Source organism: Hirundo rustica, chromosome 2 (assembly GCF_015227805.2).
Source record: "Hirundo rustica isolate bHirRus1 chromosome 2, bHirRus1.pri.v3, whole genome shotgun sequence".
NCBI lineage: Eukaryota > Metazoa > Chordata > Aves > Passeriformes > Hirundinidae > Hirundo > Hirundo rustica.
In genome coordinates this window covers 6294791-6308179 of record NC_053451.1, presented here as the reverse complement: position 1 = coordinate 6308179, position 13389 = coordinate 6294791, and the positions used below count along the sequence as shown (strand labels likewise).

Here is a 13389-nt window from a genome sequence, read left to right as displayed (position 1 = left end):
ACTTTGATTTAGTGACTCAGCCAGAGCTGTGAGTTCTGTGAAAGGTTTCGCTAAGAACTGATGGGACCAAGGTCTTCTGAAATACATACGAAAAATAGGCCAAATTACACTTTCACTATCTTGGCACTAAGAAACTAGAAGAGATTAATGTCTGATTCTTTTGTTGGCTTGTTTCATGATCTTAGCTAGTTTGTTTACTTTCATGAATTCAGTTTTCCATTTTTACACTGTGTTTCCCAAGGGTTTGCACATGCAGTACAGAATAACTTATCATGCAGAATTTTTCCAGTAGCTTTCAGAGAGTGATTACTTTATATGAGTAAATTTATGTGAAGGAGTTTAATCCTGAATGTAACCTTGTAAAGGCTTGGTGATAAAATAATATAAATACATACTGAAGTCTATTTTACTTCAAGCAATGTAAAAACAACAAGCACACTCTGAAAGCAAACCTTTAATCACAGCAGATCTGATTAAGAGCAAAGGTCTAGTGACTGATAAGAACCACCTTTATTTTGAAAATAGCTTCAAAGAGATTAAATCAATCAATAATGAAGTCCCACAAGGTGTGAATGTTGCCATTAGTTGCTGCTAAAAGTACAACAAAAGTCAGGTGTTGAAGTGTTTAATTTCTTCACGTATCAGATTTTTTACTGGTGTAAACTGGTATCAAATTTCCACATATGTTTACTGATTTGTGTGTTGCTGAAGATGACAGAGCCTGATCAAAAATAGCTAAATCTTCTCAAAGCTTTGGAATGGGTTTCCCAGGCTTGTGAAATGGGATGAACCCAAATCCTAGAAAGATGGATGAAGCAGAATCACTTAATGGAACTTTTGCCTATGGTCTGCTGAATCACGAAAGGTTATATAAAAAAAAGCCCTGTGCCATAATTCTTATCTGTAGCTGGTATGTCCAGAAACAAACGAGCAGATTCTGTGCTCACAGAGGGTAGAAGATGTGTAAAGACATGTTTGAACCTCAATTCAGATTGGTGGTAGCAATCAGTTGCAGCTCATAAGTACCTCATTACTCAAACTGAAGACTGGACAGCCAAAGAAGCTCTTACTGCTGGACATGGATATAACTAAAAAAGCCACTGGGTACCCAAAGCAGCATGTTTTACTGAGAAAACTTGCTGTGGTGCTTAAACTACTGGGGTTTTTTATAGAATTATACTTTCCCAAAGCTTATTCTTTTTGGAATGCTCACCTCCTGCATAATATTCTTAGAACTCAGGATAAGGACATATATGTAGTTATTGTAAAGAAACTTCAGTCACCACTCCCTTGTTCAGAAGAATTCTGCATTGAATACTGATCCATGATATTTTTTTGTTGTGAAATTGCTGGGCTAAATACCAAAAAAATTCAAATTATTAAAATTCTGGAAAGTTCAACTAGTACTCCTTGGCATATTTCTATTGAGTTTAGAGGAGGAGGAATAGATCTGACTCAAATTAAAATCCTCGACTCTATTCCTTTTGTCTGTTTTGGCTGTAGAAGTAGATTTTTTTTTTTTTTTTTTTGACATATCTACAATACTTATAACAAGCTGATAAACATATCTGAAAAGAAATCAACCTCTTACTGTATTACAGTTCTTGATTTTCTTTCTTTAGGCTGTTTCCTAATGTTGGTTTTTGCTGGAGATCACGTGATGTTCCTTCCAGTTGTAATGATTAATACTTTTAAGTGTGACAGGTCAAAACTCAAAGTATTGATAGAGATCATTTATACTTTTCAATTTCTTCTAAAATGAGCAGTCACGGTGGGAAGCAGTATTTTGCAACAGCATTTTGTGTTCTGGAAAAGTACCAGTCAGCAGGGTTCTAGCATCTTTTTTAAAAGAGGATATTTAGCTTAGTTTTGATTCAGTTCAATTATTCTGAAGATTTCTTCTCCTTTAAAGTATTGATGTGAATGTGAAAATAAAAGGCAGGTTCACTTCAAAATCTATCCCTTTTTAAGTGTGCACTTTAATTCTGGAGAGAAATCAAGCATTGCCCAAAAAGAAAAAATGGAAACAGTAATACTGAGATAGTCAAAATAGAATATCTAGTTTTTGAAAAAGAATCATTAATAAAATGCAAAAGTTTTCCATTGTTAGTTTCCCTAAAAATTGTATGTTGAATTGAACTTAGTGTTTCTTGCTTTAGAGAAACAAGTAGTTACTGTTTAAGTCAATTAGCAGGGAAAACCACCAGGGAATATATTTCCTACACCACTTTGTTGTGCCTTAGAGAGTGAAACATAAATACAACACCTTTCTTATTCTGTGTTAGTAAGCTCTGTTTAGAAGTGCATGGAGAACGGAGACCTGCTGGTATACTAAAGGAACAACGGCAGCTTCAAGTGGGGGTAAACAATACTGCATTGATTCATGCAAATGAAAGCTTAATTGTCTGGAATCCTCTCTTCAATTTCATTTGGGTCATTTACAGTATTGCATAAAACGCTGGTAATTTTGTAAAGTATTTAAGCCAGGAATAATAGCTAGATGGGCCTTTAATTTCTTCCTTCACCTCTGGCTGTCAGGATTACTTCCATCAAAGTTCTGCTCTTTTTCATATTTCTCTGGAAACCTCTTGGTCTCATTGCATTAGTTGTCTCCCTCCTTCAGTTAAATTCTTCATGTATTCCTACCTGATACTAATTTGCTCCTCTGGTTCAATGTATAGTCAAGAGAGTAATTTATTCATCTTCAGCAGCACCACTGAAATCACAGAAGTACTTGATGCCCTGATTTATTAAGGCACTCGAGGTCAGTGCCTTAAGCATTTGCTAAAAATGAAGCAAATGCCAGCCTGGCCTCCAAAAGGATTAGTCACCTGCATAATGGTTTGCAGGGTCCTTAAAAATATGAACTTGTGGAACAGATTTGCTACTGGTGTAAGGTTAGTGCAGCTGTTCTGGAAAACTGAATGATGCTGAAAATGTTTTCAGTGGAATTACACAGAGTCTGCACTAAGCCTTTCCCTCTTCTTGTCTTGTGCCATGCTGTTACTCTGCAGTGTGTAAAAATAAAAAAAAATCAGAAATTAGAAAAATGTTTCCATGATTTTAATTGTTCAGATGCCTTTTAGGATTCAACAGGACTGTTGGCATGTCAGTAAGAAACTGTATTGATACAGGATTTCTTTTTCTTTTTCCATTTTATTTTGTGGGGTCATACTGCCATGCTCTTTCACAATTGCTTGATAACAGGACATCTGTGGTACCACTGCTAAAGGAAAACAGCAACTGCAAATGGAATGAGACAAAACTTAGGTACCCTAGAGTTGCAGGATAAAGTGGTTTGTATTATGAAACTATAGAGAAGGAAACCATGAGGAAAAATAGCAATTTTTCTACTCAATAAGATTTTTTTTTCACTGTGACAAGGAACTTTGGTTTTCCTCTTCCTAAGGACAAAATGTGTTACATTCCTTTCTTTATCATCTTTTTTTTGTTCCTTATAAAGGTGCCCCTCTAAGTCATAAGTTGACTATGAAAATACAGTCTTGCAAGACAGGTGGCAAATTTTTTTTAAAATTTAGAGATCTACTACTTCAAGTGCTCTATTTGGCATCAATTCCCAGTGACTGTATTGTGTATCTTCTTGCAATTAAAACTATAAAACTAATCCAATCACACTGGACAGATTGCAGATTCTTCTGTAGTGCTTTTTGCAGATATTTGAAACATTCTCTTTGCAAATTCTGTTTAAGGTTGTTATGGTTTAGGGGCAGCTTTATTGCATTTCAGAAATAATATCCTGTAAAATGTCTGTAACAAGGTATTTTATCTGAAAGCCCATTGTAGCTTTCTTATTATGAGTTTCAAGCTTCTGCAACAACAAAAGGGTTCTTATTCAAATGCACACCATTGCATTCATTCCTCTAATAGCAGCATTCCATCATATCAGCCTAAAAATAGGCAAACAATTGCATGGAGTACTTGTTATTCATCCTCGGTGTTTTTTTTCTTTTTATTTTGTTGTTCGATATCAGACTTTCGAATAGGCATGTGGAGTATTTGCATCATATACAGAAATAAAAAACTGTTTTTCTCTTAGTATACACATGCTTTCTATCTGTGTCTCCTAAGGATATAAAAAGTTACTGGTTTAGTTACATTGGTCATTTTTATTGCCTTCCTGAAGACAATGGAAATTGCACAAGGCTCCATATGAAACTGTCTCCAAGTGTAAATTAAATCTGTGGTTTAGTCTGTTGTAAATAGAGAAGAATGTACTCTTAGATAATAAATCTTTTTTGTGTATATCAACAAGTTGTCTATTTTTTTCTTCCTAGATACACCTTTAGTTAAAATCATTTCTTCCAATTCATGGCCTGAAGAAGGACAATCTATAATTTTGACTTGTGAATCCAAAGGAAAACCAGTGTAAGTGATTTAACAAGTAATATGTTTTTTGTTATTTTACTTATTCTGCTGTGTCTGCAATCCTCAGCTGCAGAAATCTGCTGGCTTTGTCTCCTCCTGGGGTGTAAAGTACTCACTGGTAGAGAAAACCCCTTGAAGCCTGTCTTCATTAAGTGTCTGTAGAAGATTGGTCTTTTACTTTGTCATCTATTTTAGTTTTCAGGAGGAATTCCAACTGTGAGATTTTTTTTTTCCCCAGTCAGGTATATCAACCTGAAAGGTGTGCAGGTTTAATCTATCTCTGTTTACATCATTGAATTGATGATAGATGAGAAAACATCTCATGAAAATCTTCCTACATCAACCAGCCTCAGAAAAAATATATTGAACTTTGTCTGCCATTTACAGGGGAATTTGAAGTTTAATTATATGTGCAAGTTGGCTGCCTGTTGCTACCAGGATTTGAGAAGGTGTAGCCTCCTTTAAGATTATAAATTGTTTTCCTTGGGAATTAAAAATCTTTGCTGTAAATATCTTTAAAGACAAATCTGCAGAGGTTAACCCTTGCACAGAATCTACTATTTAAATAGACTTGACTCTTGAACACAGTAACTGCTCAGAGGAGCTGTCATATATTTACTCATAAATATATATATATATATAAACAATCCCGTTACTTAATATTAAGTTATTATGGATCAAGTTTCTTATTGACCTTCTGCTCAAAAGATCAATATATATATATAGTGTAGTGATCATACACAGATTTAGAATGGTCTCAAAAATGATAATGAAAAAATATTTTGCATCTAGAAAAGGTGCAAATTGCATGACAAAAATCATGTCACCTATGGCTGAATTTCTCCCTGGTGTAATTTTAGTGACATCATAGAATTGCTTTATGCAGGAGCCTGAAGTCAGACTGAGGTCAAGTAAGGCATTTAAGTTCAAAATTTCTATATTGAAAAGCTCTTCTGAGTCAAGCCTGGCATAATTTAAAGTCCATAGGTACTTTTCTTTTTTATACGTTTAAACTCCATAGGTACTTTTCTTTTTTATATCATGTGCCTGCATCATTTTAAAACAACTCCTCCATCCAGATCTTGACTGGGTGAACACCTAGATCATGCTTCTTCCCTGCTTGAGACCAAAACACTGGAAGTCCATAGTCTGACCTGATGCTCAGTGTAATTGGTCTTCTGTATACCTGTGTACTTCTGATGTGTGCGTGTTTCTGAGAAAAACCCTTCTGTAGGTAACACAAAAATCCATTGTGAGCTGTCTCTTGGTTTTATAATGTACCTGAAGGAGAAGGAATTACCCTTTAATCTCACATCCCTTTAGCATTCCCCTGAGTATGAAGAGGTGGAGTCTGTTTCCCCCTTATTTTCAAAATCTGCTGAGGATGTGCAAGTACTTAATTTTAGGGAAGAGATCAGCACTGATTGCCCTGAGTGCACCATTGGCGGCTGGCTGATATTTAGCATTTTCCTTATCTCAGTGTTTTCCTCATGACTTAACAGGTGACAGCTCCATGTGAAGTGCTTTCTTTGGTTAATAGACTTGAGGCATTCTAGCCTCACTCACTCCCTCCTCACTCACCATGAGGATCAGGGAAAGAATCAGAGGAATAAAAGTGAAAAACCTTGACACACACAATATTTTCTATTTGCTGCACATAATTTTATGGACATACCATATACGGTATGTCCTTATACCATTAGGAGGCACTAGTTTAAACTTAGTAATTAGAAGAGAGCTTCAATTAAGTTTTTTACTGATTTGATTATTTATTTTAAGTAAAGCTGTGTTCTGTCCTTAAAGGATTCGACTGCAAAACTTACATGTGGTTTTGAAAGGGGAAAAAAAAAAAAATCTTCACAGTAAAGACTTACCAAGTCAGGGGATCTGTACGTGGTAGCCTTTGGGGCACAAATATTTTGCTAACAAAGGCACCTCTAATTGTCCAGGCCCCAGGCACTGCCGGCATCAGCTGCTCTGTATTGCTTCATTAGGTCAGTCTTTCATGGCACAGGGCCAGTGTTAGGTAGGCATCCTCCTGAGAGCAGTTTGCAGTGGCTTAGCATGAGGAAGAAGGAATGTCATGCTCCCAACCTGCATTGTGAGTATCTCTGGCTGGGAGAGAGAGAGAGGAATTGGAAAGGTCCACAGAGCCCAGGTATGTCCGTGTCACAAGATAAGTGAGGAATTGTCAGCTTCGTGGAGAGCTCAGGGCCAGCCATGGTCCTTCACAGCCCTTTGCACGCTATGGGTTAATTTCTGTGTATTTTATGTCACAGACACAGCAGCCTCTCCTGTTTCCTGTAGGCAGCAGCAAATGAACACTTACTTAGGGGTGCATTTCTCTTGCATCCCAGGGCAATTTTCACAAGCTTCAAAATGATATTTGAGATGAAAACTGAGAAAGGGTGAAGCCAGGTGGTGGCTGTGGTAACATTGACAATACTGATAGCTGCTGCTGAGTAATTCTTTCCCAAAAGGGAAAAGCAGGATGAGGCTAAAGCTAGAGTGTATTTACACCATCTTACAGCTCATCACCTTCCTGGAAGGGATTCTGTCCCTCAAACCATCTACATCATTGTTACTCTGATACCGTGTTTCCAAATGCAGTCCTGAGGAAAAGCCCTTCCTGACTTACAGTCCTGTGGCAGGAAATGGGAGGGAAGACTTGCTGAAACCAACACCTCTGGGAAATCAGCTGCACTCTGCATCTCCTGCTGAAACAGCATCCTCCAGAGATACAGCAGAGAAACAAAAAGCAACTACAAAGAACTGCACTAGGGGTTAGATCTAGGGTCCTGCTGAGGTTTCACAGTTTAGGGTATAGGATTTCCCTTGGCCAGCCATTAGCCATGACTTTGGACAGGAGAAAAAATGTCCTCAGACCTTTGGATGTGAACAGCATCAGTTGTCACAGCATGTGAGATGGGCTGCGATTATCCCAGATTTTTGAGGTTTCCAGTTGCTGTGGATGGGTTCCCACATTTGTGGTCTTGGTACAGAGATCCCAGTGTTGGAACAGGTATGCTGAGAGTGGGCTAAGGGGGCACGGGAGAGGGAATGGAGAGGAAGATAGAAACGTGATTCAGCGAGGCAGCATAAGAGGGTGTAAGGCAGACTGCACTTATTCTGTGTCTGTGCTGTTTTACCTCTCTGCTCGTCACTGGGAGGATGAGGACAGCCCTGGCTCCAGTCAGACCCTGTGCTGATTTCTGTTACTTGGGGGCAGGAGCTGAGAAAGACCTCCTTTTGGACACGCACAGTGTGGCTGCTGCAGAAGTGGGACAATACCAATAAAAAGAGCAGGCCAGGCTTGCTGCCTGCTCTGTGACGGTTTTGCAGAGGCAGGCCACATGGATTTGGTGATGTTCTGACCCAATTGTGCAGCACTTCAGGTACCAGCTCTAAGAAACAGCGGCAGAAGGCTGGTGTTTGGAATATTGCATGAATAAATCTATGACATTTTCAATTAAAAATTTCTGTTGATGCGAAGGGGAAAAGGAAATATATTCATCGGTTTACCACAGATAAACGTGTCACTCTAGGATTATACCCTATTATGTGTAATATTTTAAGGGAGCTTGAGATACAGCATTTGTGAGGATTTTGTCCAATTGATAAATACCCAGCTAGTAGAACAAATTTAAGAGTTTTCTTTTGGAAAACTTTGAATAGGTGTTATATTAGTCTTTCCTTTTTCAAGACCTAGTCATTGGTTTCTTCACCCTGTTCACAATTTTGATAATTCTAATTTCCAGCGTTGTTGTGTTTTGGTTGTTTTTTCGTGGTGGTTTTTTTGTTTGGTTGGTTTGTTTTGTTTTTTGTTTGTTTTTTCCTCTGAATTGCAGGTAAAAATGTTTTTACCCATTTCTCTGCATAACTGAGGTCAAGACACTCTGTACTTGATATCACTATTCAACAATACTCCTTTTTTGGACTTATTGTTGTGTAGTTTCAAACTATATTGAATCTCTTATCTTTTCAATTCTTAGCACTGTTTTCTTTTTCAGTGTTTTTGGCTGCATCCCTGGACAGTTGTCAGTCTGTAACATTTTAATCAATGAGCTTGCCTAATATATCTGTAAGGTGTTGTTGAATCTTCTTAATTTATTTCCTTTTAGCATAATATAGTTTTACCAAGATTTTGTTTATTTCCCAAAGAAGGAAATGTAATTAAACTTCAGAAATCATAGACATCCTTTCCATGTAATGTCTAGACTTTTCTGAAATCATATTGCCAGGTAGCATTTTGAGTATTTTAAAATAAACATGAGGTAGCTGTAAAAATTATAAAAAGTAAAGAACAAAAATGATCATTTACAGTCATCCATGCTTACAAATTTTTTTAAAAGTCAATGTTTTCTTATTACAAGCTGTAACTTCTGTACACTGTTGTGTCTTAGCAGTATAGTCTAGTGATTCAAAACTGCCCCAAAAGTAAATTCAAAAATTGACCCATAATGAAAGAAAGGTTCAATATTTAATATTCTTAGTCAGTACTCTCATCAAAGCGTGCATGAAATATGTGAGTTTTTTAAGTCAGTGTCATTTCAGGAGCAAGGACGTCAATATATAATGGAATAATTAGGGCACAGGAAACAAAGAGAGAGTTAGCTGTCTCCTGTGTGCTTTAGAGAAATGTCTTTCCATTCCATGCAGCTCAGGGGAATCATAGTACAGTTGCTTGACTAATGTAAAGTGAATATTTGGCCTTGTTTGAGATAAATAGGGAAGATTTTTATTTCAGAAAACTCACATAGGTATCCTTCATGAGCTCATGAAAGTTACAGAGAAAAGCACAACCAAAACCAAACGCTAATATGTAAAGAGTAATACAAAATATGGACAAATAATGTCTTTTGATTTAAGAAAAGGTGTTCACTTGTAATAATGAGTGCACACTGAAGAGCCAGGCTTGGGCTATAAAGTCATTGTAAATGATGTGTGTGGTATCTCCACACAGTGTCCTTTCTTTTCTAGCACCTGTTTAAAGTCCCCCTTGAGTGAGGAGTGATCTTGCAAAAGCTGGTGGAATCAAATACTGTTGATAACAGGAACCACACATCATCCAGAGAACCCAGAGAGATAGTGGTTGATTCATTTGAGAAGGACCTGACAGGGCTCTGGGTGAGACAAAGGAAAGCCAGTGAAGGGAGTTAACTCATATCCACTCACCTGAAGGCAGCAGAGCCTGGACTCAGGCTGGCTCTGGTTAAATCTGCTATCAGCCACAACTTCCAGTTTCTTCTCAGCTTAGATACTGGATTTTATATCCTTGCTGAAGTTCCCTGCCTCCCACGAGGAACCTGCTGGCCCGTTCCTCCAGGCCACAGAAGGCCCTCTGAACAGTGGCCTCCCCTCAGATGTGTCAGTACAGCCAGCTTAATGAACACATTCCACCACCTCTGCCAGGTCTCTGGTATTAAAGAGTTAAACAGGACCCAGGACAGACTCCTGGAGAAATCTGCTTTTAACCATCCCCTGGGTAGAATGTTCCTGCAGCTCCATCAATGGCCCAGCCAGGTTTTCACCCATGGAGTGGTACAAACATCCAGGTGAAGGTGACGGTGACATCCCAGCCTAGGTTACAATAAAATCATTTTCATTACAATAAAATCACCAAAAACTTGCTAGAGTCAGAGAAGACAACATGCACTGTCTTCTGCACCTACAGATCTTGCCATTTCTGCAGAGTTTTCAAATGTTTGGTAGTTGAAAAAAATTATAGAAATATTTATTTCGTGAATCATTTTGTCACAGGCTTAGGGATGAAAGTTACTATAAAGAAAAGAGCAGAAAATCTCTTCCTTCCTCTGAATACTTGCCTCAGTTCAAACTAATTCAAAGTGGAAAGACATCTGAACCTAAGGAAGGCATTTTCAGAAATACTAGGAGGGATGCATTTGAATTTCCTGATTTTCTTTGTATGATGAGAAATATGATAATATTTTTCTTCCTGAAAACTGTGGCAGGATATAACCTTTGAAGAGGATTCTTGACTCCTTCGGTGGAACGCTAATTATGAATGGTAGCTATGAATGATCTGTATGTCTTATTTGATGCATACCCTCAGAAGAGAGGATTAGAGCTCCTTCATAATGTTCATATGTTTTTGATTTTTATTTCCTATAGTATCTGACAACTTAGAAAATATTTAAATGTTTATTTTTACCACACCTTTGTATCATTAGAGTATTCACTTGCCTCAAATTTACAGCTGGGAGCTGAAGCAGCAAAAAGTCCCAAGTTCAAAATTGACAAACAGGCGGTATACATTTTATGTCTGACATTGATCACTGTGCCTATTTTCCCAAGAGTATTTTGGAGTGACATGGCATCCCACTCAGGAGATAGCTCATCCTTGGTTTGAGTTGTAACACTGAGTTCTTAGCACGCCTACGAACCTGTGCTCAAGAGTGAAATCAGAATCTAGGGCAGGAAATTGTGGAAACCCACTTGACATTCAGCCGTTAACGTTCTGATGTAAGCAGTTTGCCAGTGTTGCTTTGAAACTGCATCCTGATGGCAGGTTTAGCCTCTGAATCATTAGTCTAATGGCCAGCCTTTTGTCCATGGACAATTTTTTCTGTCCTGCTTTGATATGATGCACTTCCTGGCTTCTCCGGCATGTGAGATGGAGATTCGCTAAGAAATTATCTCATTTTCTGCGTAGATTTTATTCACTGCTGTCTGGGTCTGTGTCATGAGTGCCTAGCAGCCTAGAAAGGAATGCTGGTATCAATTCTGCCTATATGAATTATCATAATGAATCTGGAAAAGCATCCATGTTTCTGTGTTTCTAAATCACCGTGCAGAATGAATCCACAGCTCAAACTGGAAGCTCACGCAGTATCAATAAATATGAATGATTTGGAAAATTGGGTGGATTTGTCCATATCCACAATGAAATATTACTCTTGCAAAACATGAATGTGGTATCGAAGTATTTCTCCCTTAAGCTTCATACACATTAGTACATAAGGAATCCTAAATTTTAAGAGTCTGTTTTTTCCTGGAAAGGACCAACTGCAAGTGAAATCAAGTAAAAAAAAAGTCTAAAAAAAAGAAAAAAGGAGGTAATTTAGGTATTAGGTACTGGAGTTTCACTGCTGCTTCATATTTAGATCTTTGTTTTAGCAGAAATTTGGATGGTTTTGAACAAAACTGCTGTGTATTTAACTAACCAGGAGCTTCCCTGGTGTTCTTTGCCTTGATCCCAGTGTTAGCTGAAATAATATCTTTAATCTGATTTCTGCCTTCTAAATGCTCTGAGTTTACAGTGAAATTTCCAGGGACATGTCACAAGACAGCTTTGGGCAATGTTCTGTAAATATATACTTGAATAAATGCCTACATATATAGGACAGGGTATTGTACCTGTGGATATAGACTTGGAGAAGGGTAAGAAACCCTCCTCACGGTTCTCAGCCCTGTGTTCCTTGTCACTGGGAACAGCTCTCAGGATAGCTCAGGCTCTCCTAGTCCTGTCTTCTGTCTTGCTACCTGTCCATTCCAAGTTGTCTTTCTTTGAATTTGGCTTGTTCAGCAGGTAGATAGAGCCTGTCTTCTGCAAATACCGCTGGTATCTCTGTCCTGCTTGTCTCTTCACGCTTGTTACCATTTCTTGAAATGATCTTTGTCTTTTTTTTTTTTTTTTTTTTTTAAACATTGCTTTTTCATCTCTGTATCTTTATCCCATTTAGGCTGTCTGTATGCTTTTTTTTCTGTTTGGAGAAGTGTGAGTTCTTTCTGTTTCTCCAGAAAGAACTAACTCTGTTTGAGCAGGTGATTGTTAACTCAAACCCAGCCTCCTGTGAATTTGATGTGATGTGATATATCTCATGCCACCTGATGTCAATCACTTGTTTCCTGGGGTTATTTTCAGCCACGGAGAAATGTTGACCAATTTTTGAATTATTGTGATTTTGGAGGAGCTCAGGCTAATGATATCTCCTGCCATGATTCAGTGTGCATCTATTATATGTTATATTTAAGGAATGCTCATTTTCAGTAAAATGTTCTAAAATCTTATGAAGAATATCATATGAATTGTAGGAAAAAATCTGCCTGGTGAAACTTTCCAGATAGGTAGTTTGTCTTTGCAGGTAAAAGCCAATTATTTTAAAGGATTGTGTAAATATTCAGCTTGAGAGTTTCTATAGTGATATTTCATTGACATTACAACACCTCCACTGTAGAATTATGCCATGATATAGTAGATAACATATTATGAAGCAGATAACATTTTTACTGAGATACAGTATGTATATTCAATAGATTAAATTTGAGTTCGTATTAAACATCCTGTCCTTCTGGGAGCTTGTATCTTCTTTTTGCAGCTGGGACATTCTACACCTTTTTTTGTAATTTTTCTTTTCCCCCGTATTTTTCAGAAAGCAGGGAAATTGGTGTTATAAAAAGTGTGACACAGAAAGAAGCAGGTGGAGCATTAGTGGCTGTCTGAAAATTACACTTTACAATAAACCCTCCTGCAGTACTTAAGAACTTCCCCTTTAGTGTTCTGTAAAATCATCACATTGCCTAATAGGCTCAATTCAATAATTGCTTTTCCTCTTTTTTAAGCATCCTTTTTTGCAGTGTTTACCCATAAAAGTGCACAAAGTACAGTATGAAAAACAACTGCACGCAGCATTTTTAGTGCTCGTTAAATCCATTTTGCATGTGTATGGCTTTTGAAATAATTCTTTTCCTTGCTCTCAGGTGGAAACTCATGCTAAAATAAAAAAGGCCCGTGGAATAGAATAACAGATAAAATTGAAATACGGAGCAGGTAACTCTAAGTAAAGTACCAGAAGTTAAAACATGAGAACGAAGTTTTGTGAGAGGATGTGATGTTCAGCCTTTTAGATACTTCGGTTTCTGTAGACAAGTGTTTAGGTACAGTTACACATAAAATTATAGTTTTTTAATCAAATGCTAGCAGTAGAACACAAAAAGGCACATTAGTATAACTTTTTCAGTGTATATCATGCTGATCATACT

At 37.5% G+C, this 13389-nt stretch overlaps 1 protein-coding gene across 5 annotated transcripts in view; it reads left to right on the top strand.

Moving 5' to 3' along the window:
- CADM2 (cell adhesion molecule 2) overlaps positions 1–13389 on the top strand; it is a 582226-nt gene that overhangs the window by 486895 nt on the left and 81942 nt on the right. For all 5 annotated transcript variants that reach the window (XM_040055583.2, XM_040055580.2, XM_040055581.2 and 2 more), the window contains one exon: positions 4296–4386. In XM_040055583.2, the coding sequence (XP_039911517.1) occupies positions 4296–4386 (91 nt within the window). The remainder of the gene's footprint in view (positions 1–4295; positions 4387–13389) is intronic.